This window comes from Bos grunniens, chromosome 2 (assembly GCF_055505025.1).
Source record: "Bos grunniens cultivar Pamir isolate PY7600 chromosome 2, Bosgru_T2T1.0, whole genome shotgun sequence".
In the NCBI taxonomy this organism is placed as follows: domain Eukaryota; kingdom Metazoa; phylum Chordata; class Mammalia; order Artiodactyla; family Bovidae; genus Bos; species Bos grunniens.
Window position 1 is genome coordinate 50,938,489 of NC_141166.1, and position 26,843 is coordinate 50,965,331.

At 43.6% G+C, this 26,843-nt stretch overlaps 1 protein-coding gene and 1 long non-coding RNA gene across 15 annotated transcripts in view; one reads left to right on the plus strand and one right to left on the minus strand.

The window, feature by feature from the left end:
- The first annotated feature begins 3,466 nt into the window (after window positions 1-3,466).
- The window catches only part of ANKRD44 (ankyrin repeat domain 44), a 311,506-nt gene continuing 288,129 nt past the window's right edge, over window positions 3,467-26,843 (plus strand). For 7 of the 14 annotated variants that reach the window (XM_086347858.1, XM_086347867.1, XM_086347758.1 and 4 more), the window contains exon 1: window positions 3,467-3,954. In XM_086347858.1, the coding sequence (XP_086203984.1) occupies window positions 3,928-3,954 (27 nt within the window). In that variant the 5' untranslated portion in view covers window positions 3,467-3,927. The remainder of the gene's footprint in view (window positions 3,955-26,843) is intronic. The other 7 variants (XM_086347844.1, XM_086347906.1, XM_086347886.1 and 4 more) reach the window with 5 other exon arrangements.
- Window positions 4,859-11,813, minus strand: LOC147378092 (uncharacterized). The gene is made up of 2 exons (XR_015144548.1): window positions 11,605-11,813; window positions 4,859-5,775 (listed from the first exon to the last, which is right to left on the minus strand). It is a non-coding gene; the product is annotated as an uncharacterized LOC147378092 (long non-coding RNA).

A 26,843-nucleotide genomic window follows, 5' to 3' on the forward strand; every position in this document is an offset into this window, starting at 1 on the left:
AGGAGACGTACTGTGCTCCGGACATTCCTTGTGCTAAGATAATTTCCCTTCAGTACTACTGTCAGGGACATTCCTCATAGGAATGCTAATGCTAAAACAGACCACTTCCAGCTTCTGCCAGCATATGGAGGAGAACTGTATGTAAACCAGTTAACTGGTTGAAGATGAAGCAATATACCAATAGTAAGAGCCAAAGGAACCTGAGTCACTGGCTAAGGCACCTAGTGCTTTCCAGGCCTGCTCAAGCTGTCTTTTACATACCACTTCTACTAGATGAAGGACTGCTTTTGTGCATGCCCAACTTTATGGGTTGATGGGTCAGATAACAACCGGTTCATGATGGGCAGCTGAGGTTGCATAGTCATTTGATGTCTCATGTCCAGTCATTCAAATTCAGTAGCCCAAGATAGGTACAATTTCTCAAATGGAGAATTGTTATCTGCAGAAGAGGGCATGGCTTTGTTGTGAAGCTAAAGAAGGCTGTATTGTGGGTCTTCTATCAGAGTTTTCCTTTCCCTGGTATACAATGTAGAAAAAGACGACTCTGTAGTAGGACCTTATGATCCAGAGGAACCAAATTTGCAACTTTTAGGTATCATGGGATTCCTCTGGATCATAAGGTCCCATTATGGAGTCTTCTTTTTCTACACTGTATACCAGGGACATTGTTATCTCCATTTCATCAAGTATATATTACTACTGAGTCCGAGTTACTTTAACCAATGAAGCAAACTGTTGAAGTCACTTTCAATTTATGAACTCACACATTAAATCCAGACTTTCTGGTAAATGCACCCATACCAGTAAATTTAGCTCAATCTTTTTACTCTTTATTTTTCCTGGAACTTGACCAAGAACTGTTTGACCTTTCACAAAACCATGTCACCAATGACAACACCAGTGCTGATATGTGAGTTGCTAGTAAAACACATTCATATTGGATTGCATTTGTAATTCTCTCAGATTGGTTCTACATACAATTAGGTGCAAGTATCTTATTATTATGTCTTCTGACAGAGCTGTGTTTTAGCATTTACTTATTGAAATACACATTAATTATAAATCACTTTCCTTTTATTTTCCTTATTATACAATTAGGGCATTATGTTGATTTGGAGAGAAATTTGCATAGGTAGGTAATATTACCTATGAATTTCATTTCGTAGTAATGAAAATGTTAAAAATACTAGTTATAAAAGGAGATGATGGGTCTGAAAGGGCTGAGAACTGCATGCCCCTCCTTTCAGATCAGGTCCCAGGAACTTATGTGTAGACATGCCCGTGATGAACCAAAGTGGATCTTGAGTACATCTGCCAAATCAAGCCATTTGTTATCACTCTTCTGAAAGTCAGCTATATTTAGGTAGAGAAATCAGGGTCTTATTGTTACTTATTAATACAAAGCCATGAAGGATGGTATTAGTAAATAGACAAACCGACAACAGCACTGAAGAACTGCTTCACAGATGCAACAAAAGCAAACTATTTTGTGTTTGAGGGAGGCCTTGGAAAGAAATCTTTTTGTCTCTGTGCATCACTGAGGACTGTGGAAGCCAGGAGAGTGCTTTCTTGTCTGTGTGATCTGAATCCCAAGTCCATGGTTAGATAATAAATGGGAGAATGCCAAGCAAATGCTACCACCCTTCTTTTCTCAAATAGTCTTGGGGAGGCTCTGAAAGTGGGGAGGAAGAGTCCACATTTGATTTTTGAATTAAGGGTAGATAGGAAGGAAAGTTATGACCAACCTAGATAGCATATTAAAAAGCAGGGATATTGCTTTGCCAACAAAGGTCCGTGTAGTCAAGGCTATGGTTTTTCCAGTGGTCATGTATGGATGTGAGAGTTGGACTGTGAAGAAAGCTGAGCGCCAAAGAATTGATGCTTTTGAACTGTGGTGTTGGAGAAGACTCTTGAGAGTCCCTTGGACTGCAAGGAGATCCAACCAGTCAATCCTAAAGGAGATCAGTCCTGGGTGTTCATTGGAAGGACTGATGCTGAAGCTGAAACTCCAATACTTTGGCCACCTCATGCGAAGAGTTGACTCATTGGAAAAGACCCTGATGCTGGGAAGGACTGGGGGCAGGAGGAGAAGGGGACGACAGAGGATGAGATGGCTGGATGGCATTACATGAGTTTGAGCAAGCTCTGGGAGTTGGTGATGGACAGGGAGGCCTGGCGTGCTGTGATTCATGGGGTCCCAAAGAGTTGGACACGACTGAGCGACTGAACTGAACTGACTGTAGTTTTGGTTTTCTGTTCAATGTAGGTTTATTCCATGACATGCCAGGCACGTGGATCAGCCTGGGAGCAGCACCCATCCACTTGCCCACTTAACTCTTCCTCTAGCAGAATCTCAACTCTTGTCACTTTCTCAGGGAAACCCATCTTCACCTACCAGTCTGGCTTGATTCCTCAGTCATGGATTTCTTTACAAGTATTTTTCCCCCCCGTCAACCCTTATCTCAGTCTGTAATTACATTCATTAGCGGTGATTATTTATGTCAGACATCTCCTAAGACTAAGTATCTTGGATGTTTATGCTCCTCCTTTCATATTGTGTCTAGCCAGCATCTGGTGCAAAGTCAGCACTCAGTACATAGTTGTTGAATGACTAAGCGTGCATGCATGCTAAGTTTCTTCAGTCCTGTTCCACTCTTTGCGACTCTATGGACTGTAGCCCACCAGGCTCCTCTGTCCATGGGGATTCTCCAGGCAGCAAGAATCTGGAATGGGTTGCCATTTCCTTCTCCATGAATGAATAAGCATTTGCTCCAAATTCCACAAGTATTAACACTTTACTATGATTACAAAAATTACTGTTGTGTGTGTGTCCCATGCTCTTTGACAGCTGGGTCTTCTATCTGTTGAAGAGTAGGGTAACTGGATTTTGTAGAAATGAGTGAGTCAACTGGTGGAAACCCTCAAAAACCCAATTAATGCAGCAGTACAAGACCGTTTCTCCTGTAACATTACTCCATCTTCTTCGTCCCCAAATCAAAACCCAATGTTTGAATTTAACGATGGGGTTCTGCGTGTCTAGCTGGGAAGCAGCTGGAGAACAAGGTGAAAGGGCCAGAGCCCCACGTCCCTACCCTCCAAGCGTTTCACAAAAACTAGCTAAAGAATGAGTCAGGGTCTCCCTGTTAAACAAAGAGAGCACCAGCCTTGTGGTCCTTGACCAGGTGGGATAATTTGAAGCGCTGGGAGGATTCAGGACTAGGGAGAGGTTTAGAGGAAGGCGTGTGGTCCATTCTCCTGGTTTGAAATTGGCTACAAGTGAATGCAGCCTTTATTGCCCCTCGGGTGTATCCACAGGGAGTGCTCACGAGGTTTTGTGTGTGTGTCGCGGGGCGGGGGGGGGCGGTGAGACAGGGCGAGGGGAGGGGTCACGATCAGCAACCCCCCCACCCCTCCCCAGCCCGGGGGCCTCTAAACGTGCACGCCCTGCGTGGGGGCAGCGTGGGCGGCCCGGGGGCCCGGTCCCTATAGTCCGCGCGCAGTGTGCAGGTGCCGAAAGCAGGCGGCAGTCTGACCCCACCGTGGCGCGCCCGGTGCGGGAGCCGGCGAGCACCCCGAGCCGCGGGCTGCGAGGCGCGGCCGCGGGCGGCAGGAGGCAGCGTCGGCCCAGGCGGCGCGGCGGCGAGCGAGGCAGCGCGCGGTGATGTCAGTGGCGGCCCGGCTGGCAGCAGCCGGTACTTCCTGTATAAAGGCGGGCGGGCTCGGCTGCAAACCCTACTAGCCAGTGTCAGCCTCTCGGCGGGAGGAGGAGGAGAAGGCGGAGGAGGAGGAGGAGCAGGGGGAGGGCTGTCAAATTCGGGAGCCAGATTTTTTTCCCTTCCCTTGGCAATCCCTTCCGCTTCCCCGGCTCCTGGAGTGACATCTGCGGACCGGGGACCTGTATGTGTGTGCGCGCGAAGGAGCGGAAGAATGGCAGTGCTCAAACTCACCGACCAGGTAGGGGGCGGCGGCGCCAGCGGGCGGGACGCGCGGGCGCAGGGCGGCGCGGAGCCCCGGCGGGGGGATGGGGGCGCGGCACGGAGCGCGCCCGCGAGCTGTTTACTCGCGGCGAAGGGGAGGAGTGTGTGCGGCCACCGGCTGCTCAGAAAGCCGGCGGCTGCAGCCCTTCTCCCCGGCTCGGTCCCCGCCCTGGGCCGTCGGAACTGCGCGCTCGGCTCGGCGGCTGGGGCGCCCCGGGGGCTGGGGAAGGGGCGCCGGGGCTCTAGCTGGGGTGCGGGGGTGCGTTGTCCACGGGCCCGGGCTGGGCAGGGGGAGGGGAGGCTCGAGGTGCTCCTCCGGCGCTGCGCAGCTTGGGCTCCGCCAGCCCGGGCGGGCCGGAGAGAGGCTGGTGCGCGCCGCCGGGAGGAGGAAGGTGGATGGAGAGGGAGAAGGATCGCAGCCTGGGACCCTTTTCCCAGCCAAGCTGGAGACCGGCCCAGACCGCGGCTCTCGTGTGGTCGGGGTGTCTTTATCCTTTTGACATGACACCCCGACTTCCTCTTTGGTAGCCCAGAGGCTGTGTGCGTGGTGCACGATGGAGATCTCTGGCACGGCTGTCCCTAGAGGAGGTGAAGTTCGGCCCGGGGTTCCACTCACAGACGGTGGGCTACCCTCTGCCTGTGTTCATGAGCTTTGTCGCTTTCCGTCTAAGCCATAGCACGGGGTAGCTCTGGAGCCCTTTGCCTGGAGAGGTGGGGATGTTTGCTGGCTCGGTTGACGGTCCTCGCTGGAGGTCTGTGGCACGAGACACCCCTACCTTTGCGGACGCTGCTACTCTGAGGGCATTGACACTCACAAGCGCCCAACCAAGTTGTATGACAAAACTCTGTAACTCCTTCTACGAAAAAAGGAAACAGCTTCCTTTTATTTCTTTTGCCATTTATTCATGGATAGTGAAATGAACATTGTTTTGAGGTCCTCGTAGGCAGAGAGGCAGACTTGACTTTGACACAGGCGGTCAAACATGCCAGTCCTTGGTGTTTTAAACATCTCATACTTCTCAAGTGGGTTGCATCTGGTGCCTCCCTGTCCTCAGTATCCAGCCAGAACTTCCTGAGACTTAAGTGCAATCAATCACCACATTAATTTGTTCTCCTGCCTTTAGAGTCAAAGTTTTGCTTTGCTTTCTGTAAGTATTTACAGGCTTTTAAATTTTTCTTTTTATATGGGGGAGGGATCACTGAATTAAAATGAACGTTATTGTTAAATTTAGCAGGAGGAGCAGCTGTTAGTGATGAATCTATTTGTTTCCATTGGTTCCAGAGCTTTTAAGAGTTCTTGTAAGTTGATATTAGTTTAGCCCTCCCCCCAACTCCCCACCTTTTAGTCACATACTTTGACAACTGTTAGACATTTGTTTTAAATCTTTCGATTTTAGTCTGCCTTGGTCATGTTATCTTTTGTTATTGCAAGTTACTATACTTCTCTGTTAATTTCTAAATATTCATCTTCAAAGTACACAAAATGCTTCTAATAGGTGTTGTCATTTTCACATACACAAATGAATTTTACATAGAACTTTAGAGCTGGAAGGGATGCCAAAGGTGATCTTCACCCAAATCCTTAATTTTTTTAATGAAGAAACTGAGGTCTAGACCAGAGAAGCATGTCTTCCTCAAGGACACAGCTCTTGACTTGCAGGGCAGAGATGCACTCCTGTCTCCTGCCTTCCAGATTCCTGTCCTTTCTTCTAGGGATGGTTGATACCTCCTTCTGTCTTGTCATCGGCTGTGTTGAAAGGCTGACAAGAAGGCATCCTCTGATAAATCAGGATCAACACTGGTGAAAAGCATTTTTTGATTTTAGAAAGTTATTCTCCAGGACTTGGTGGAGTAGAACTTTCAAAGAGTTTCTCTTTTAAAGTGTTTTTGAATACATCCCTACCCTTCCCCCAACAAACCAGTCTCCCTGTGGAGGGCAAGAAAGGGTTGTATAACGTTTATTTGATTCCATCTTATGATGCGTAACGGGAAACTAAGGAGTTCTGAGATTGATGGACACCTAAAAGTTGACAGCCTATGGGGCAAAGCCTGAGGGAGAGGAGGTGGACTGGGTGGGGTAGAGTGGTGAACAATTATGGTTTCTGGGAGGCCTTAGGTCCAGGAAGTGTGTGGTCTTTCTTGCCTTATATAGTCTTACCTTTTAGTTTGAAACTCTAAATTCTTAGAAACTGGTTCTTAACCTCCTCAGAGGCTTAAAAACCCTTTGCTTAAACTCCTACTACAGGAACTTTGCTTCACCGTTATGGTAGGGAGCCACCTGCTTCAGATCTGGACCTTAGAGTTTGTAGAAATGCCTCGCTCTCCACTCAGCTGTGTGTTAAAACAATCACATGTTAATTCCCTCTCATTTGTTTAATGCCCTGTTTGCAAGGTGGATCTTGTTTTTGTCAAAGTTCTTGGACTTTTAGTATGAAGACACATTTTTGTGTTAATAACCTGAATCACTAATTGTCTTGGCTTTTTTATTATTTAGGTTTTTGTTTGTTTTTGAGTTTTGTAATTTGTTTAATTGATGTAACTGATTTATAATAGATAAGTTTCATGTGTACATGAAAGAATTGACATTTCCTGTCCTGCTGAAACTGGGTGCAGGAGATTGCTGGCGATGGTGGTCACCTCCTCGGTAGTCAGTCCCTTGCTGACATCTCTGTCATGCAAGAGGAGGAAAATGCCTTTTCCTGGCTCTGTTTTGGGTGAGTTGAAAGGAGGAAGGGAGAGGCAAGTGTGGGGTTTAGTTTTTTTTTTTTCTTTTTTCACTATGAAAAGGAACTAGGAGCTATTGCTGCAAATAGATTTGGCATTGAGCACTTCTGCATTTGTAACTGTGTCTCTTCTGTTTTCCCCTTCACACAATAGACATCATTTTTCTTACAGCTTTAGGGGGACTGATCTTCCTGGTTTGCCAAGTCTGATGGGTTTTCAAGGATATGGGACTTTTGGTACTAAAACCAGGAAATTCTAGGCAAATCAGGACAAGCTGATCACCCTATACAGCACAGAACACACTCACCTATGTAATAACATAACAAGGTAATTATTTCCTCATTGATGGATATTGGGATGTTTATATATTTGTAAAGTGAGATAATTTTAAGTTTGGAAAGAATTTCTTTACATCTAAATGTAATACATCTTAGTTAAAGATAGATGTGAAATTCCTTGCAATATTGAACTTTATGGGATGAGGGGGGTCTTCTTTATGTCCTATAGTGAAGGCATTGCAGTGATTTTAAGAATGTCGTATCTTCAACCTGGCCTGGTGCCCCCTCCCCAAAGTTCTTCAAAGTTCTGAAGCAGAATGGTAAGTTCTGTCGGACCTTTGAAATGTTCACCATTCTTTCCTGAATTTGCTAGTGACAGCAGAATGCCATCTCCTTCTCTAGGACTCTTGCTGTAGGTGGCCCTTTTTGGAGCTTCCTGCCTGGAGGCCTTCTGGTTTGGTGTCCTCTTGCCAAGTCCTGGCTCACATTTTAGTCACTCACCTCCTTGCCAAAGGCAATGGCTGGCAGCTGTGGCAGTGGCAAGAAACTGGAAATCCTGCAACTTTGAAAGCAGCGTTTCTAGCCCATAGTGTGGGGCTCGTTACATATTTTACTGGGCTGCCCTTGTCCTCCCAGCAGCGCTGGGCTTATAGCAAACTCTGTGTCCAGTCCTGCCTTCAGCAGAGAAGGGAAAATAAAAGCTTCATTCTTTGGACCCTTCTCTGGTTGTTTTGAGATGCAGTCACGTGGTTTGGGGAGTGCACTTGAGGACTGGTGTTTCATGGCCGAGACCTAATAATGGCTTACATTATTGTGATCTTATTATATGCTGGGCCCTTGCCGTGAATCATCTGTCTTAATCTTACAGCCATACAAGGAGGTAGGTGGTGGTGTGATTCCTGCTTTACAGATGAATAAAGAGGCTAATTGACTTGTTCGAGGTCACATGCCCAGTAAGTGATGGAGTGCAGTGTCCTGCACAGCAGTCTGATTGCACAGGTGGGGCTCTAACCACATGGCTGTACTTACAATAGTTGAAAGGGCAGTGTAGCTGAAGCCTTTACAGATGCCCGCTCTTCTTTACCGGGGAGCCATCAGGTGAGCCAGACTCCCACAGTAGGTATGGCAGAGTCAGGAGCTGTTCTGAGGTCTCTGCTCCTGCCAGACTAGTGCCTGGCTTATCCTGTTTGCCTTTCACCTCCCTACCCTAGAGAATGATGTGTTGATTGGTGAGTTGGTGATTTTTTTTTTTTATTGGTCATTAGCAAATAAACTATGATCATTGTAGAAAAATCAGAAAGCTAGATAACCAAAAAGAAAACCTGTTTAAACCATCTGAAGTCTCTATATCTGTATACTCAGAGCTACTCTTGACAGCTTGATATATTTCCTTCTAGTCTTCTGTCTAGGTAGCCAGGTGAGAATTTAAAATTTTCCACCTGATGATATCTTTCTCTTGAGCGTAAAGGTTATACCTATGATGTTTAGACCAGTGGCTTTTCCAAATAAATTGAAATTTATGCCTGTCAATAAACTGGCTGCTTTAGTGTAAATACAACAGCAGTACACAAGGTCTAGCCCTGGATTGACTGAAACTGTTTTTAAGATTTCAACTTTTACTTCCTCTTTTTCTCTAAACAGAGAGTAAATATAAACTCAAAAAAGGCACACTTGTTTGTGCCAGCAACAGGCCTGAAGCATTTTTTAAAAAGATTCCTGTGTCGTCAATATAATGTGAATTTTTATAGGTGAAAGTAGAACATGAAATAATTTAAAAACAGGGGCTACAGAGATCTGATAATCTGTGGTTTCCAAATTGCATAAACTATGGTTCTTTTTGTTTTTTCCCAAGGAAAATTCCATATTGAAGCTCAATATATAATAGAGGTTGGTGGGAGTAGTAACAAGGCCCTTTCAAGGATTATTTGCATTTAGTATTATTTGAAAACGCCCTGTAAAACTGCTGGTGACTGGGTCAGTTTTTTTTTTCCCCCCTGAAACACTATGTACTTCAAAAACAGATATGTGTTTATGGTTGATTAGGAGTTACATAGAACATGGATGGCCATATTATTTTGATTCAAACTGGGACACCTTTGAGAATGATACAGGGTACTATTAAATATTAGGTTGAGGAAACAGGTGTGGCTGTCCCCAGTGAACCTGGACACATGGGCACACCACTTAGACTGTGTTTGCTCACTTCAGACTTAACAGTAATAGTGAGACCAGTCACACTCTTTCCAGTCTGAAGCAGGTATAATAAAGACTATTTTATGACCTTATGTAAGGCCAGAGTTGGAAACTGGGTTTGTTCTCATGTATTAGTTCTGACCAGTTAGCTAGGAATGGGTGGGTGTGGGGGGTGGGGAGGGGAGATTTCAGGAGGAATATGTCAGAAGCACTGTGGCTCTTGCAGCCGGAGATGGGGAAACTGTGATGACTGATAATCATTGTTTGCTGTGGACATAGGATAAGGGAGAGGTGACATATATTGTGCCTTAGCCAACCCTTGGCCAGTCAGATTAACCTCTGTGGGCCTGCTGCTAAGTCTCTTCAGTCGTGTCCGACTCTGTGTGACCCCATAGACGGCAGCCCACCTGGTTCCCCCGTCCCTGGGATTCTCCAGGCAAGAACACTGGAGTGGGCTGCCATTTCCTTCTCCAGTGCTTGAAAGTGAAAAGTGAAAGGGAAGTCGTTCAGTCATGTCCGATTCTTAGCGACCCTGTGGACTGCAGCCTACCAGGCTCTTCTGTCCATGGGATTTTCCAGGCGAGAGTACTGGAGTGGGTTGCCATTGCCTTCTCCCTGTGGGCCTGAGGCTCCTCTTTATAAAATGAAGAGAGTGGACTGGCTGCCTCTCCAGTGCCCAGGCTCCACCCCCTTGCTGTGTGACTTAGCCCTCCATGGGTGGTGGTGGTGCTGGTGGTATAGTGGTATAGATAATTGTCTAGTACTCTGTTAATTGGGCCAAGCAAAGAAAATAATCATGTAGTCCACCTTTGGGCCATTTTAAGCTGTACTAAGTCAATGTTTGCTTATATTTCTTGGTTCTCGTTTGTCTCTAATCCCCTCCTTCACACCCCTGTGTAACTTTCTAAGGTATCTTTTTTTTTTTTTTAATTTTATTTATTTATTTGGCTGTTCTGGGTCTTTGTTGCCGTGTGGGCTTTTCTCTAGTTGTGGCAAGCGAGGGCTACTCTAGTTGTGGTGTGTGGGCTTCTCACTGTAGTGGCTTCTTTTGTTGCAGAGCATGGACTCCAGAGCACAGGCCCAATAGTTGTGGAGCACTGGCTTAGTTGCTCCGCAGCATGTGGGATCTTCCTGGATCAGGGATGGAACCCCTCCTTGTCTCATGCAACATTTAATCACAGTTGTAACCTGTTTCTAAAGATTTCTATGCTAAATTGCTTTAATTTTGCTTTCATTTATTTTTAAAATAACTCTTGACTAGAAATACAAAGATCTGGGTTCTACTCATGGTTCTTTTTCTCATAGCTGTGTAGCTTTGGACAACTCCTGGCGTTAGTTTCTTTGTTGCATGGGAGTGGGTGGGTGGACGGTCTTCTAAATTCTTCCAGCATTCTAACATTCTAAGAGAGCACCCCAGGTACTTCAGTATCAACCTCTTCTAAACTCATGGAATCTAGTTTCAAAAAGTATCTGCCTTCCATGAACTTCTGATTTTCCTTCCAGCACCCACAGTTCTGCCTGAGAATCAGGGGTCCTTTCCTCTAAAATGCCATCTTCTAGGGCATGTTCAGAACCTTTAGGGCTTTTCTCAGTGTGGCCTTTGAGACTCCTTGAGCCTCTTGCGGGCAAGGGGAGCAAACTTGTAGACCCCAGGTTTTTCTGTTGAGAGCTGTGGTGAGCTGGGGCCGCTGTGGTCTTCAGCAGAGGGGGCTGCTTTAGCAAACCGCCTGGATTCTCTTAATCCTGTTCTGTTGAACTCCACCATAACATCTGGGTCTAACAAGTCTGTTTCTCAACCATTGGCCCCACCCAGACACTGTGTGCAATGGACCCAAAGGCCACAGACTTTTACAAGGAGGGAATTCCTACATACGATCAACATCCTCTGTATGGTAGGTACGCTGAGTCTGTGGAGGAAACTTGTTTTGGTGTCTAAGACTGGCAGAATGAAGAGAAAGATGGGAAGTGAACACAGGACAAGTGTTACAACAGAAAGCCAGGCAGAAATTCAGGTCACCTGACACAAGTCCACCAAGCAATTATTGTTAAACAGTGGTCTCCAAGAGAAGGGGGGCACCTCCACTCCAGGGCTGAGTGGGATGTCTTATTGAGTGTGAGAAAGAAAATATTAGAATATTTCTTTTACAAATCCTTAATTATTTTTTATTTTTAATATATGTTGTATACTAGTGCTATAAAAGCCTCTCAGCTCTCCTTTCCACTTTTTGCCACCTTGGCCAAACTATCTCTCAGATTGTTGCGGTAGCATTCTGATCAGTCTTCCCCATCCAGCCTTGGCCCCTGGACTCTATTCAGCATAGCTATCAGTGGGATGGATCTAAGATCACGTAGCTTCCCTGTTCAAAGCCCTCCAGTCTCAGCCAGAGTAAAACCTGTTGTCTGGGGTGTCACACTGGGTCCCCTCCACTCACCTCTGCCACTTACTTGTGCAGCCATGTCTCTTCTGGTCTCTCCCTGGCTCCAGCACACCAGCCTCCTCACTATTCAGTGTGTAGTAGAGCTCTTAACGTTCGGGTGTTGCTGTGTGCCAGTAACCTGCCCAGCCCAGCCCAGCCCAGCCCAGCCCACTTCACACTGGAACTGTTAGTGGTCCTGCTCGGCCGTTGGTTGGCACCACAGTGGGCGCTGCCTACAAACAGCCAACTGTCCATGAGCTACCACTCGTGGTCCTGCTCAGCAATTGGTCGGCACAATGGGGCCCATCCCCCAAGGAGCTGACTGTCAACAAGCCACGGTTAGTGGGCCATTCAGCCAACAGTTGGTGGGAGTGGTGGTTGTCAGGTGGAGAGTGAGGTAAGAGGCTGATACCAGCCTTCTCCTTGGAGCCTTCCAGCACACCCACTGGCCTTCAGTTAGCAGGTGAGCTGGGTGGCCCAGGGAACATGCTGGGTGCTCTGTCCTGCAGGGCTCCAGAGCCCTCACCAAGGCCACCCACTAGCCTTGGCCCAGGCCTTGAGGCAGCAGTGAAGCTCTCCCCCATCCCTGTCTCTGCAACCTAATAGCAGCAGCAGTCTGCATAGGTTGCAGTCTGGGGTACCTGCATTCCCTGTACCCCGCTTTGGGTGGCATGAGGAACCTGAGGGCCAGTTGTGTCCTGGGCGCCCGGCTTCATCAGTGATAATGGCTGGGCAAGACATGGGGACCTGGCCCTGAGGGAGCTGCCAACTGAGATCTCTCTTCTCTTAGCCAGGATCTGAACCTCGAAGGGTGGAAGTTGAGCCTTGGGACTTTGTCCTTTCTTGTCAGAACGGAGAATAATGTTTGGTGAAGATTTACAGGAACATTGTTACCTGACCATGGCTTGACTTCAAGAGCAAAGGACCTGCTACCAAGAAGTTTGCAACAACTAACCACGCACCTCCCTCACCTTTCCTAGAAACGAGCTTTACTAAAAGCTTTTGGGGAGTTTGGGGTTTTTAATGCATGAGCCACCCGTCTCCTTGGCATGGCCCTGCAGTGAACCTTGCTCTGTTCCAAGCTCCGTTTTGGTATTGTTTGACCTCACTGTGCTTTGGGCACAGGTACAGGGTTTCAGGAACAATTGGTCAGGCCAGGTGTACTCCTGCCTCAGGCGCGACTTCCTAAATGCTGAACAGAATGAACAACAACAACAAAAATCTTTGCTCTATTACTTACAAGCATTTAGAACAGTGTAATGCACACAGTGAATGCTCAATGACTATTTGAGTGAAATAAATATGTATATATGTGTATATGTTTATACATTCATGTTCAAAAGATTTTTACTCATGAGGTACTCAAAAATTTGGAAAAGCTTCTGTAAGCAGAGCTTCTTGGATTTCCATTCAAAAGTAAATTTTTGGCCCCAGTTCAGTTCAGTTGCTCAGTCGTGTCTGATTCTCTGTGACCCCATGGACTGCAGCACGCCAGGCTTCCCTGTCCTCACCAACTTCCGGAGCCTACTCAAACTCATGTCCATTGCATTAGTGATGCCATCCAACCATCTCATCTTCTGTCGTACGCTTCTCCTGCTTTCAGTCTTTCCTAGCATCAGGGTCTTTTCCAATGAGTTGGTTCTTTGCATCAGGTGGCCAAGTATTGGAGTTTCAGCTTAAGCATCAGTCTTTCCAATGAATATTCAGGACTGGTTTTCCTTTAGGATTGACTGGTTGGATCTCCTTGCAGTCCAAGGGCCTCTCAAGAGTCTTCTCCAACACCACAGTTCAAAAGCATCAGTTTTTCAACACTCAGCTTTCTTTATAGTCCAACTTTCACATCCATATATCAGTTGGCCCCATCAGAAGATAAAATATCATTTTTGGTCTTTTGTTTATTTTCTTGTTTCCCCTCTTTTTAAATTTGGATGGAGATAGGTTTACATTGTATTTAGTTCTGAGCAAGTTCCATTTCTTCACAGGGAAAGCATCAGGGTGACACTAGGAAAAGGGATCCTAAATATTTTGGGAAGGGACACTCACACCCATGGCAAAGTGTATCTTCCATGTATTCAAATCATCAAGGAGTGTTTGAACTCCATCTCCGTGGCAGTATCTCTGTTGGAGTCCTCTACTCCTCTTCTTTCCATAAAGGATAAGATTAGATAAGACTAGAGAGAATTGGTAATGAGGAGACAAGATAATGGGGAAACAGTGGAAACAGTGGCTGACTTTTTTTGGCTCCAAAATCACTGCAGATGGTGATTGCAGCCATGAAATCAAAAGACACTCCTTGGAAGGAAAGTTATGACCAACCTAGACAGCATATTAAAAAGCAGAGACATTGCTTTGTCAACAAAGGTCCGTCTAGTCAAGGCTATGGTTTTTCTAGAAGTCATGTATGGATGTGAGAGTTGGACTATAAAGAAAGCTGAGCACAGAAGAATTGCTGCCTTTGAACTGTGGTGTTGGAGAAGACTCTTGAGAGTCCCTTGGACTGCAGGGAGATCAGTCCTGAGTGTTCATTGGAAGGACTGATGTTGAAGCTGAAACTCCAATACTTTGGCCACCTGATGCGAAGAGCTGACTCGTCAGAAAAGACCCTGATGCTGGGAAAGATTGAAGGTGGGAGAAGAAGGGGATGACAGAGGATGAGATGGTTGGATGGCATCACCAACTCAATGGACATGAGTTTGGGTGAACTCTGGGAGTTGGTGATGGACAGGGAAGCCTGGTGTGCTGCAGTTCATGGGGTCACAAAGAGTCAGACACAACTGAGCACCTGAACTGAACTGAAGACAAGATAATACTCATGCTTTATGTAATTTGATCCTAATAACATCTCTATGAAAGACTGGCTGTTATCATTCTATTTTACAGATGATGAAAATGAGATCTGAGAGGTTAAGTAATTATGAGTCTGGGATTCAACACATCTGGGCAAGCTTGACTTCAAGTACACATTCTTAGACACTGTGCTTCTGGACTCCTGAAATAGGTGTAGCATCACAAGAGACCCTTTTCCCCATGGAGCTCATGGTCTTGTTAGAGATGACCTTGAATGCCTTAAACATGGAAGGCCTTCCTCAAATCTTTATTCAATACATATGTACTAGTCTCAAAACAGCTATAGTGCAGGTTTAGACTACATTTTGGGGGTACTAATTAGGGACTCCAGAAGTCCAGAGATGGGTAAAGGTTTCAAGGAGCTAGAGTGAGTCCAACTGGTCCTTGAAGAAAGAAATTATTTAAGCAGCAAGATGGGGGTGGAAGGCATCCCAGATGAGTGACATACCATGTATTTGAGGACTGTGTATTTACTGAAGCACCGGGTTCATTCTAGTAAGGCAGAAGAACTAAAGGAAAAAATAGTTAATGTGCAAACTTGGTAGGAGAGGTGTATGTATATTATTAACAATGAATCTTTCTTACTTGAGTTCTTCTGATAGGTACTATGTGTCCTCTCTTGGAGACCTAAATGAGTTTGCATTTGGACAGAGCTCATTATTTCCATTTGTTGCTTAGGCATAGTCTTTTAAAAACTAACTTGTACCCCAGTTTGTTTCAAAAGTACTATAGCATAAGGTAAGGTGTTACCTATGGGTCTTCTGTCTCCATGACACCCTCTGCTGCTGCTGCTAAGTCGCTTCAGTCGTGTCTGACTCTGTGCGACCCCATAGACGGCAGCCCACCAGGCTCCCCCGTCCCTGGGATTCTCCAGGCAAGAACACTGGAGTGGGTTGCCATTTCCTTCTCCAATGCATGAAAGTGAAAAGTGAAAGTGAAGTCGCTCAGTCACGTCCGACTCTTAGCGACCCCATGGACTGCAGCCTACCAGGGTCCTCCATCCATGGGATTTTCTAGGCAAGAGTACTGGAGTGGCTTGCCATTGCCTTCTCCGGATGACACCCTCTAGTACTTGAATAGAATGTTGCAAATATTACTTGTCATGGCAACATTTTTTTTGGATAAACATGTATCCTTGAGTAGCATGGACCTCATTGAAAGAGACTGGATAGTCTTCATGGTGTGGGACATTGATGGAATAATGTAGTAGGTCTAGAGATAGCCTGTTTTTAACCTAATACATTAAAAAAAAATAATTATTTGTTGTTGTGCTGGGTTTTTGTTGCTGCGTGGGCTTTTCTCTAGTTGGGGCAAGCAGGGGTTACTCTGGAGTTGCCATGCACAGGCTTCTCATTGTTGGCTTCTTTTGTTATGGAGCATGAGCTCTGGGGCACTCGGGCTTCAGTAGTTGCGGCTCCCGGGCTCTAGAGTACAGGCTCAGTAGCTGTGGCGTATGGGCTTAGTTGCTCCATGGCATGTGGGATTTTCCCGAACTGGATATTGAATCTGTGTCTCTAGCATTTGAAGGTCGGAGAAGGCAATGGCACCCCACTCCAATATTCTTGCCTAGAAAATCCCATGGACGGAGGAGCCTGGTGGGCTACAGTCCATGGGGTTGCTAAGAGTCAGACATGACTGAGTCACTTTCACTTTTCACTTTCATGCATTGGAGAAGGAAATGGCAACCCACTCCAATGTTCTTGCCTGGAGAATCCCAGGGATGGGGGAGCCTGGTGGGCTGCCGTCTATGGGGTCGCACAGAGTCGGACACGACTGAATCGAATTAGCAGCAGCAGCAGCATTTGAAGGTGGATTCTTTACCACTGAGCCACCAGGGAAGCCTTAATACATTTTTTAAGTTAAAAAATGCTGACTATGGGGATTCTACAAAAAGACCTCATTTCTTTAAAAAAAAAAAAAAAAAAAAAACAACGCAAGAAAAAAGAAAATGGAGGGGAAATATATAGATTAAATGAGAATTAAGACTAATTGGATTCTGATGCAAACTTACATACTTCTAAGAGATGGTTGGGGACATTTGGATCCTGACTGGCTCTTTGATGACTTAAAGTATGAATACGGTATTGTGGTTATGTTTAAAAAGAGGATCTTTATTGTAGAAAACAAGAAACCCCCCACAAACCCTTAATATTTGACCAGGACACGTAAAATATTTTAATGACTTACGCTTTCTGGAAATGGTTTTTCTTTCTTTTTACTTCTTCCGGCTCCTTTTGTGCCGCTTCTGAGCCCTTCACTCTCACTTGATGGAATCTCTTCAGTTGAATTTTTAGAATCCTTCTGATTGTCAGAAAAGCACACAGTTCTGATAGTTTTGTTGACTAAAGCAGTATGCTTCTGAGTTAGTTGTGAGGTTTACCCTACCTGTTGACTTAGTCAAAGTGGCCCTCATGACTCCAGTCAGATATTTGAGTATCTGCCTTAAAGTCACAGGAAGACCTGGCTTTGTTTTTGTGAACTCTTTCAGGGTAAGGTTTTTCCAGGGCAATTTGAGATACTAGAGTTGCCAGAAATCATTTTGTTGTAGTTTTTTAAGACAGCAAGCAGTTATAGGTCTCCATTTTAATGACCCTGCTGTCCCCACCCTCCCCTCAGCCTCTCTTCTTACCTGGACAGGAAATGGGTGTTGCTCCTTGCTCCAGGAATTTCAGTGTTTCTTTAGGCGTGCTGAAATATCTTCATTTATTTCTGCAAGTGTGAAAATCTTTCACTATCCTTCTTAATGGAGTCCAGATATCAGAATAGACTATTAAGTTGAGAAGTGGCCAGCTACAACTTGAATAAATGATCCAGTCATGAAGTCATTTAGAAGCCAAGTGAATGTGTTTTTAGGTGACTAGGAGCCTCAGTACAATTATGTCTTAGGGCCCATGAGGTGCATGTAACGTTTAACTGCTAATGCTCCTTTTCTTAGCAGTCAAGAAGGAATAATCTTGTTTTGAGGAGCTCTGTTCTTTACCAAAGTCTTATGTCAAGGTTCTAGGGTACTCTCTTTCTGTATTTAGAATGTTTTAAAATATTGTGACATCACAATGAGCAATTTCCAAAAATATTACATGGGAGTGGCATAGTTAAAAGGATCCTTAAATTGATACCTGAAATCTGGGCTATAAGAACATCTCTTTTCCTAACTAGCTGTATCAGTCTTGCTATGACACCACTTTCCTTGACGAAAAAATAGGTATAATAAATACTTGATGGGAAAGTTGTGATAATCAAGTGATAATCAAGTTGTGATAATCAAGCCACTCTGTCCAACAAGTGGCTCACGGTAGGCACTCAGTAGTCTGATCTCTAGTTGGTTCCTCCTCTGTCAGTTTGAAGAGACTAGCTGTCTAGCATCAATTTCAGTTCTTTAATTTCAATTAAAATAAGATTTTGATTATGTTTTGTTTTAAGTTTATGCCCATTTATCTGGTCAGCTTTCTCTCTAGCTTAAACAATGTTAGTAGGAAGTGTTTTATTATTGTGAAATCTCCATCCAGAGGTTTGAATTGTAGCATTTTTGTCCTTTTTTCTCTCATTTTAAACACATCGATTCACTTAATTTGAGGAATCTTATGTTTAGATAGGAGAATAACTGTGCATTGAAAAAATTCTGAGGTGTTTGCAGTCATTCTTGCTTTAAGCTGTCAAAAAGAACTGAAAGTTACTTGTAAGAATGCCACTTCCTATTCACAGAAGTATAGAACGGTGTCTTTTCTGAGGAAGTGTGTAAGAACAAAACGGTTGATAGACCAGTCTTCGTAAAATACCATCACGATGGAATTTCTAAAAACACTGGTAACACTGGTGTAAAACTTCCAGCCTTGAGTGAATAGGATAGAAAACCCTAAATTTCTCTGGAAAAAAAAAAAAAGATGTGATTAAAAGAGATGATAGATCCTTTGTAAAAAGTCACTTTAATTTGGAGTCTTTCTCTTAAAACTACAGAATGCTATTTAGAGAGGAGGTAAGTTAAACATCATTGGATACATGTGTGAATTTTAATTTTAAAGTGTATTTCAGTTGAGTTTATACCCAGTGAAAGTAAAATAAAAAGAAAGGGCAAAATAAAAAGAGTGAAGGGAAAATGAAAATAAGAATTGGTACATTCCCTTCTCCAGGGGTTTGAACCCAGGTCTCCTGCATTGCAGGTGGATTCTTTACTGTTTGAGCCACCAGTGACACCCCACCAAAAAAAGAAAAAAGAGAAGATTAAAGAAAGAAAAATATTAATAGGAAGAGACAAACATATTTTAAAAAAGAGGGAAGGAAGTAGGGGTGAGAGGGAGGTTGACCATGTTGGGCGTTGAAGGTAGGCTGAAGGTAGGCTAAAGTTGGCCGTCCCTTCTCTACTCTGTTCTTTAAAATAATTTTTAACATTGATCTCTGCTCTTTGGCCACATTGACCTTTTTTCTTGGAGTTCTAGGATCTGAATAACCAAAGTGGAGGTTGTTATTTTGGCTGCAGAAGAAATGAGCAGGACTATGTACCCAGAAGACCAGAGTCAGGCTGATGGGTATCTGGCTCATCTTTGGGTCTTCACTGCTGATACAGAACCCTCAGAATCAGTGTGCTGCTGCTGCTGCTAAGTCACTTCAGTTGTGTCTGACTCTGTGCGACCCCAGAGACGGCAGCCCACCAGACGCCCCCGTCCCTGGGATTCTCCAGGCAAGAACACTGGAGTGGGTTGCCATTTCCTTCTCCAGTGCATGAAAGTGAAAAGTGAAAGTGAAGTCGCTTAGTCCAGAGTACTGGCGTGGGGTGCCGCTGCCTTCTTGCAGTGGGCAGGCAACTGATAAATTGCTTAACACAGTGGGCGGGCAGGTACTGAAGGCTCCTATTGCTGGTGACTAGTTTGCTGTGACATCTCTGATGTTGAACACCCAACTGCCTGTCCATTTGAGTTGAACTCAAGACGGGTATTTCTTCATCACTGCTTTACCTTTTCAATTAGCCTTTCCTGAGATCTAATTCTCATCTCTATTTCTGCTGTGAATTTGCTGGGAGATCCTGTGGTCATCACACCTCTCTGGGCCTCAGTTTTCTTTATGTGCTAAGGACATTGACTAAGATGAGCTGACCCCCCATCCAATCTTCTATGACATTGACTCAGAGGCTGGCAGACCACTTACTGTGCACAGGCCAGGTTCAGCCTACTGCCTACATGGCCTGTAAGAAGAATAGGTTTTACATTTTTAAGTGGTTGAAAGAGATCAAAGAGTAATATTTTGACGCACATGAAAATTACATGACATTCACATTTCAGAGTCCATAAATAAAACAGAATCTAGCCTCCCTCATTTGTTTATGTACTGTCTGTGGGTGCTTTCGGGCCATGAGAGGGCAGTCCTTGTGACGGAGCCTATATGACCTGCAGCATTGAAAATATTTACTGACTCTTTGCAGAAAGTCTGCCAACCCTTGCTCTAATGCAAGCACACACTTGGAAACGTACTCTTCAGAAATTGAGGGCTACCCTCTTACAGCCTTGGTATTACCTAAACTGAACTTTAATTTCGATTTAATTAGATTAAGATGGGGGAGTCTTGACTTTATTATTTTTTTCCAGGAGAAAGCAGAAGCTTAGTTAGCTTTTGTCGTATGCTTTTAATTAAAAAAAAAAATCCTCTTTAAACAGTTTGTTTGTACTCAGACTTTTTTTTCCCTCCCTCTAGGAATCACTGTAGAAAAGGAAGTCATGTGTTTATATTTTAAATCATTTGCCTTTTAAACTGGATTTTTAAATTCCACATGTGGACTCAGAAACAGTTAAAATATACTTTTGATGCTCTAAGAGAGCCAAGACAGGGGAGGAGAACTTTACCACTGATTTTTAAGAGTGAAACAGAAATCTTAATATTATTTCCCATTGTGTGCTAAAAATACTATCTTTATCTTTGAGTAGGGACTCCAGATTAATGTGGGCATGAAAATGGTTTTAGTTTTATAGAGAGCCAGTTTCAACAATTAAGTAATTTAAAGGATATAGTTAACTATTACAAATGGAGATTATAAAAGAAATAAATGTCAATAGTATCTACTTATCTAATATGTCTGACTCTTCTGGAAAGTTCTCTCTGAAGCTAAGTCTGATAATCTCTGTGTGCATTGTGAGTTTGGGTGAGTGTGTGTATGTGTGGTTTCCAGTGTTCATGTCATTATAGTTGTAAAGAGAATTTACATTCTATTCTTGCACTTCCAGAGTCATTTGATTTATTCTAAAACTCTTCCTATGCCAGTTCTCTTTGATCTTGGGAGAAGATGGGCACCTTGAATTGGTTAATGAGGAGCAGGGTAGTTAGTCAGCACACGTCATCTTTTTTAAAAAAATTAATTTGACTGGAGGATAATCACAATATTGTGGTTTTTCATCTAAAAGTTCACTTCATTTTTCTCTTCTGAGCCTATAGAGAGAAAGAATTAAGACTGTAGGGACTTTAAGAAGATTTGTGAAGGAATTCTTGTAGTGCATAACTTTAGAAAACATTGATAGAAACTTTGTACCTAAAGTATCTGAAGACTTCCACCATTTTCTGAACAGTATTATAAAGCATGTGGAGGAGGCAAGTGAACTCTAGAATCCTCCTTTTTCAGAGGGAGTAACAGAGGCCCCTGGATATTGCTTGGCTTACTGACTCTCAGTCGGGGTAGACCTCTTGTTTTTCCTCTAGCTCAGTCTGAGGTGCATTTCGTTTGCCTATCCTGTTCTTAAACAGCACTTGTAAAAACATGTGTCACTTCTACAGTTATATTTAGGATACAGCTTGAAACACTGTATAAACACCCCAGGATAGAGTACTGAAGTCTGCCGCCTGATAATTATTATGTGGTTCTAGAGTCATGTCATCTGTACTCTCCAGATCAGAATTGTTATCCCCCTCTTCTAAGCTGGTCTAGAAGAGTGAACCCATTGTGTACAGGGCCGAAAGAATATTGCCTAATGTTCAACTTGGGGTGAAGAACTGTGATACACTGAAGGCCATGGAAATTCATTCTTGTTTGAAAACACTTGTGACTGGGAAAAGCGCTGAAATACTAAGGCTTTCCCATGCCCTCACCCCCTGAATACCTCTGCAGTGTTCTTTGTTTTTTGAATTTCATGGGAAGTGTCTGAAATTGCCATCTGAAGAGAATGTTTTTCACAGAACTGCCTAATCTTCAGACATGTCTAAATACAGACGTATTTAATGAGTACTTTCATTTTCCTTCTTACATGGACTCGGCAAGTTCTGTGATGGTTGAGACTCTCACTTCTGGTTTTAAGCCATTTTTAGCTCCTTGATTAGTGTGGGGCTTGGGAAGGTGGAAGCTAAGCCATTTATTTGCTCTTCACTTCTAGGGCAAAGTGTTTGTGCCTCCCGCTTTTTAGTGTGCAGGGCTCTGGCGAGCCTGATAGTAGGCTATCAGCAGCTACTAATTGAATGAATGAACGATCCAGCTCCAGTTTCTGCTGCTGTGTTTTCTCCTTCCCCACCATCCTTCCTGGTTCCTTTCTACTCTCTTTCCTCTTTCTGAAATCATTAAAATGAAGCCAGAAAGGATAGGATGTGATTAATATTTTGTTATATAAATAGCCCTAGTAAAAGGCTTGGTGGTGGAAAATATTGCCAAAGTGTTTTAGTGCATGTTTTCCCCCTGATTCCCTGTTAAATAGGAATAATCAAGAATTGTGTGACTGATAGCGCATTGTGTCATGATGTGAACAGATCTGAAATAGCCTCCCCCTAAGTCCCCACCCCCAGTCAAGGAAATAGTACAGGAGGAAATGTTCGGTTATCATTTTTTTTTTTAATATTTGCAAGATTTTGATGGGCTTTAACCGAAACAGCTCTTTAAAGACTTGCACAGGAAGTCACTGTTAATGTGGGTGTTTGATTTAAAGTATCGAACTTATTCAGGCCCAAAAGAGGCAGAATATGATTTTCACCATTGATCCTGCAGGGACCAAAGAGGGGGCCAAGCTGGGTCATCTAATGATGCTTAAGAACAGCTCTGCAACATTCTTTGTCCTCAACTTTCACCTCTGAAAGATTTTTATAACTATGTTTTCCCTTGCACATTTTTTAGGTTTTCATTATAAATTAAAAAGCTACAAAGGATGTGATTCCTAGTATAATGTAAATATTGACTTTTAAAATAAAGTTATTACTGTTTAAAATGTAAAGAAGGGAATTTAAACACATTGTGATTTGATATACTCCATCATCACTTAAAAATACCAGAACAAGCACTTTAATAGTAGGAACTTTTTACATTGATCCTTTTCCTCCTTGAAATTCATACTTCCATTCTATTTTCTCACACAGAATTTTACCAAATGTAATGTGTCAAAAAAAAAAAACCACTCTGATTATCCAGTGATACTTTGCAATAAAAATATGATCCTAAGGTGGTAAGAATTAAATAGATTTCTGGATTGAGTTTATCTATATGAACAATTTGTCAAAACATAAACATAAAGTTTGATAAATTATTAACAGAATATGTGAAGTCAAACATTCTTGTTTGAAATGCTTTTCTTAATCTCTGGATGAGGCTTGCTTTCTTGTTTTAAGTTAATTCACGTTTGTGGAGAATGTAATTGCTGGGATGGTATGGGGTGTTCTTCAGAGAAAGCTCTCTTGACCTGCAGTATTTTGAATGTGCCCTTTTATTGGCACCAGCAAGTTTAACACCTTGCAGGCAGTTTGCTCAGTCAGAATCAGAATGTGTGAGGGGTAAGTCTACCTTTTGTCACATGGGAGAAGAAAGATCCTCAAGAGAGAGGTGTGAAGAAGCAGCAGTAAAAAGCAGAAAAAAAGCACATTCCTGAACCACATGGAGAAGGCAGTGGCAACCCACTCCAGTACTCTTGCCTGGAAAATCCCATGGATGGAGGAGCCTGGTAGGCTGCAGTCCATGGGGTCGTGAAGAATTGGACAAGACTGAGCGACTTCACTTTCATTTTCACTTTCATGCATTGGAGAAGGAAATGGCAACCCACACCAGTGTTCTTGCCTGCAGAATCCCAGGAACGGGGGAGCCTGGTGGGCTGCCGTCTATGGGGTCGCACAGAATCGGCCACGACTGAAGCGACTTAGCAGCAGCAGCAGCCTGAACCACAGTTCAGTTCAGTCCAGTTTCTTAGTTGTGTCTGACTCTTTGTGACCCCATGGACTGTAGCACACCAGGCTTCCCTGTCCATCACCAACTCCCAGAGCTTGCTCATACTCATGTCCATAGAGTCAGTGATGCCATCCAACCATCTCATCTTCTGTCGTTCCCTTCTCCTCCTGCCTTTAATCTTTCCCAGCATCAGGGTGTTTTCCTATGAGTCAGTTCTTTGCATCAGGTGGCCAAAGTATTGGAGTTTCAGCTTCAGCATCAGTCCTTCCAATGAATATTCAGGACTGATTTCCTATAGGATGGACTGGTTGGATCTCCTTGCAGTCCAAGGGACTCTCAAGAGTCTTCTCCAACACCACAGTTCAAAAGCATCAATTCTTCTGCCCTCAGCTTTCTTTATAGTCCAACTCTCACATCCATGCATGACTACTGGAAAAACCATAGCTTTGACCAGATGGACCTTTGTTGGTAGATGCCTTTTGGAAAGGTAGACATTTGGAAGCCAAGGATGTGGACCATGATTTCTATACACAGCCTGTGCCTGCAAACCTCTCCCTGAAGCTTCCCATGCTCCAGGGGTGCAGGGTCCCCGCATGAAGCCACTCCTTGAGAGACGAGGCAACCCTGGAAGAGATGATGTCATCATGGGGGGTTGACCTGTGCCTCCCTCTGCTCCCAGAGTCCCATCCATTGGCCAGCTGGGTCACCTCAGGTGTGAATGAGACATGCTAGTCAATTCTCATAGACAGTAGATCTCCTTTGAAAAGCTTGTGTTTACAATTTTGAAAAACTGGACTCGTGTTAAAACGAACTTTTGAAGGTAAGGTGGAGGGGTATATAATTATAATAGGGCTTTACATATATTCTCACTTAGATTTTTAAACTAATTAACCCAAATAACATTTTTTTTTATGATCTCTGTGTCTGAAGGATAATTCTAGTAACTAGATGAAAAGTTTGTTTCATGTGTATGGATGTTTTGAGAACTTATCCCTCTGACTTGTGAAACTCTGATGCTTGGGAAGGTTCGTCTCAGATGTGTTGAATCTGGTGTTGTCTGTGTGCTCCTCTGCGTATTCTACTCTGTACCACAGTAATTGCAGGATGTTAGTTAGCAGTGGTGTTTCTCATTAAAACTTAAGGTTTAATTAGAATTTGATGTCTTGGAAAGCTCATTTATTATATGTAAAGACCTTTTTGTTGTTTAGTTGCTCAGTCATATCCAACTCTTTGCGACCCCATGGACTGCAGCACTCCAGGCTTCCCTGTCCTTCACCATCTCCTGGAGTTGCTCAAACTCGTGTCCATTCAGTCAGTAATGCCATCCAAGCGTCTCGTCCTCTGTTGTCCCCTTCTCCTCCTGCCTTCAATCTTTCCCAGCATCAGGGTCTTTTCAAATGAGTTGGCTCTTCACATCAGGTGGCCAAAATATTGGAGCTTCAGCATCAGTCCTTCTAATGAATATTCAGGATTGATTTCCTTTAGTATTGACTGCTTTGATCTCTTTGCAGTCCAAAGGACTCTCAAGAGTCTTCTCCAACACCCTTAAAGACCTGGATTTCTGCTTTTATAACATTTTTAGCAAAGCAGATGCTTGTGGGAGTACATCTGATAGATATTTAGTTCGTCAATTCTGAAATTAGCTAACAAATCCCCTGATTCTTTAAGATGGAAATAGATATTATATCTGGGAAGTTATTGTACCAAAAATGAGGTGAAATATCTAGACATAAAATTAAAAATGATGTCCTGGTTGTATGTGTATGTTGAATGGCTTTGCCTGGCATTTCTGTGCAGTATTTCAACAGCGTCAAACATGGTTCTTCAAAGAGAATGCTCGTCTTCTGATGACTAGTGTTGCTGGTTCCTCTTGCTCATCTCTAGGCCAAACAGAAACACATCTGTTCTGCCAAGTATTCTGTGATGTCACAAGACAGGCGTGACAGCACAGTGACTTTTCCTCACACTTTTTTCTGGTGACAGGAGTTTTAACCTCTTCCTCAACTATTCTACCTTTTTTTTTTTTCACTTGGAGGATATATACCTATAATTAGTTAGGCTGTGTAGCAGTGTTACTTCTTTTTTAAACAAAGATTTTATTTTTTAGAACAATTTTGGGTTTACAGCAGAGAAGAGCCAAAACTACAGAGTTCCACTATATTCCCGGCCACCTGTCCCCACAACCTCATCCATTTTCAGCATCTGGAACAAGAGTGGTGTATTTGTTACAATCCCTGAACCTGGACTGACACATCATTATCACCCAAAGTCTATAGTTTACATTAGAGTTCACTCTCGGCATTGTGCATTCTATGGGTTTTGTCAAATATTTAAGGACATGTGTCCACCATTATAGTATCACACAGGGTAGTTTCACCACCCTTTTAAAAGCCCTCTGTGTTCTGCCCATTCATCTGTCTTCCCTAACTTTCGGAACCATCGATCTCATTATTTCCATAATGTTGCCTGTCCTAGAATGTCGGATAGATTCCTTTTTAAAATATAATAGGATAAGAAAATTCTGGAACTTTTAGGGATCTTAGGTCTGTTTCTATTCCATGGTCTTTTCATGCTTACCAAAGTTGCATATTTTTTTAGCAGTTTGGATGAAAACCAAATGTTCAGCTTCACAAGTACACGAGTACTTTAGGTTGTTTAAAATCAAGTTAAATATTTCTAGGAGAACTGAGAAGCATTAAAAAAAAAAAAAACCAAGGTGTAGTAAGTAGAGATTCTTTCTATCCTTAGAAATTACTTAAATATTCTAAACCAAATTTGACTGCCATTTTGATAGCATTAAAAGAGGTCTTTGGATTAAATAAAAAGATTGCTTTCAGATCAAGAGAACTAGTATTAAATAGAATGGTGGCTCAGTCGGTAAAGGGCCTGCCTGCACTGCAGAAGACCCTGGCTCGATCCCTGGGTGGGAAATATCCCCTGGAAGAGGAAAGGGCAACCCACTCCAGTATTCTTGTCTGGGTAATCCTATGGACAGAGGAGCCTGGCGGGCTATCAATTTATGGGTTCTCACGAGTCAGACACTGCTGAGTGACTAAACCACCACCTTGCTTAATTTTATTGCAAGGTGGAAATGGGCTCTATTGAGGCAAAAAACATTTGGAAAGGATAATGTGCTTTAATAGTGTCATGGAAAACTCTTGTAGAGTAGCAAACGACTATGTTAGTCAACCAGCTGCAATGGCCAAATGGAAGGGGTCTCTGCCTTGTGCCAGATTATCCAGCCTGCCCCTTTTCTCTGTAAATTGGGGTAGGCAGCTCTATCAGACTAACCCAG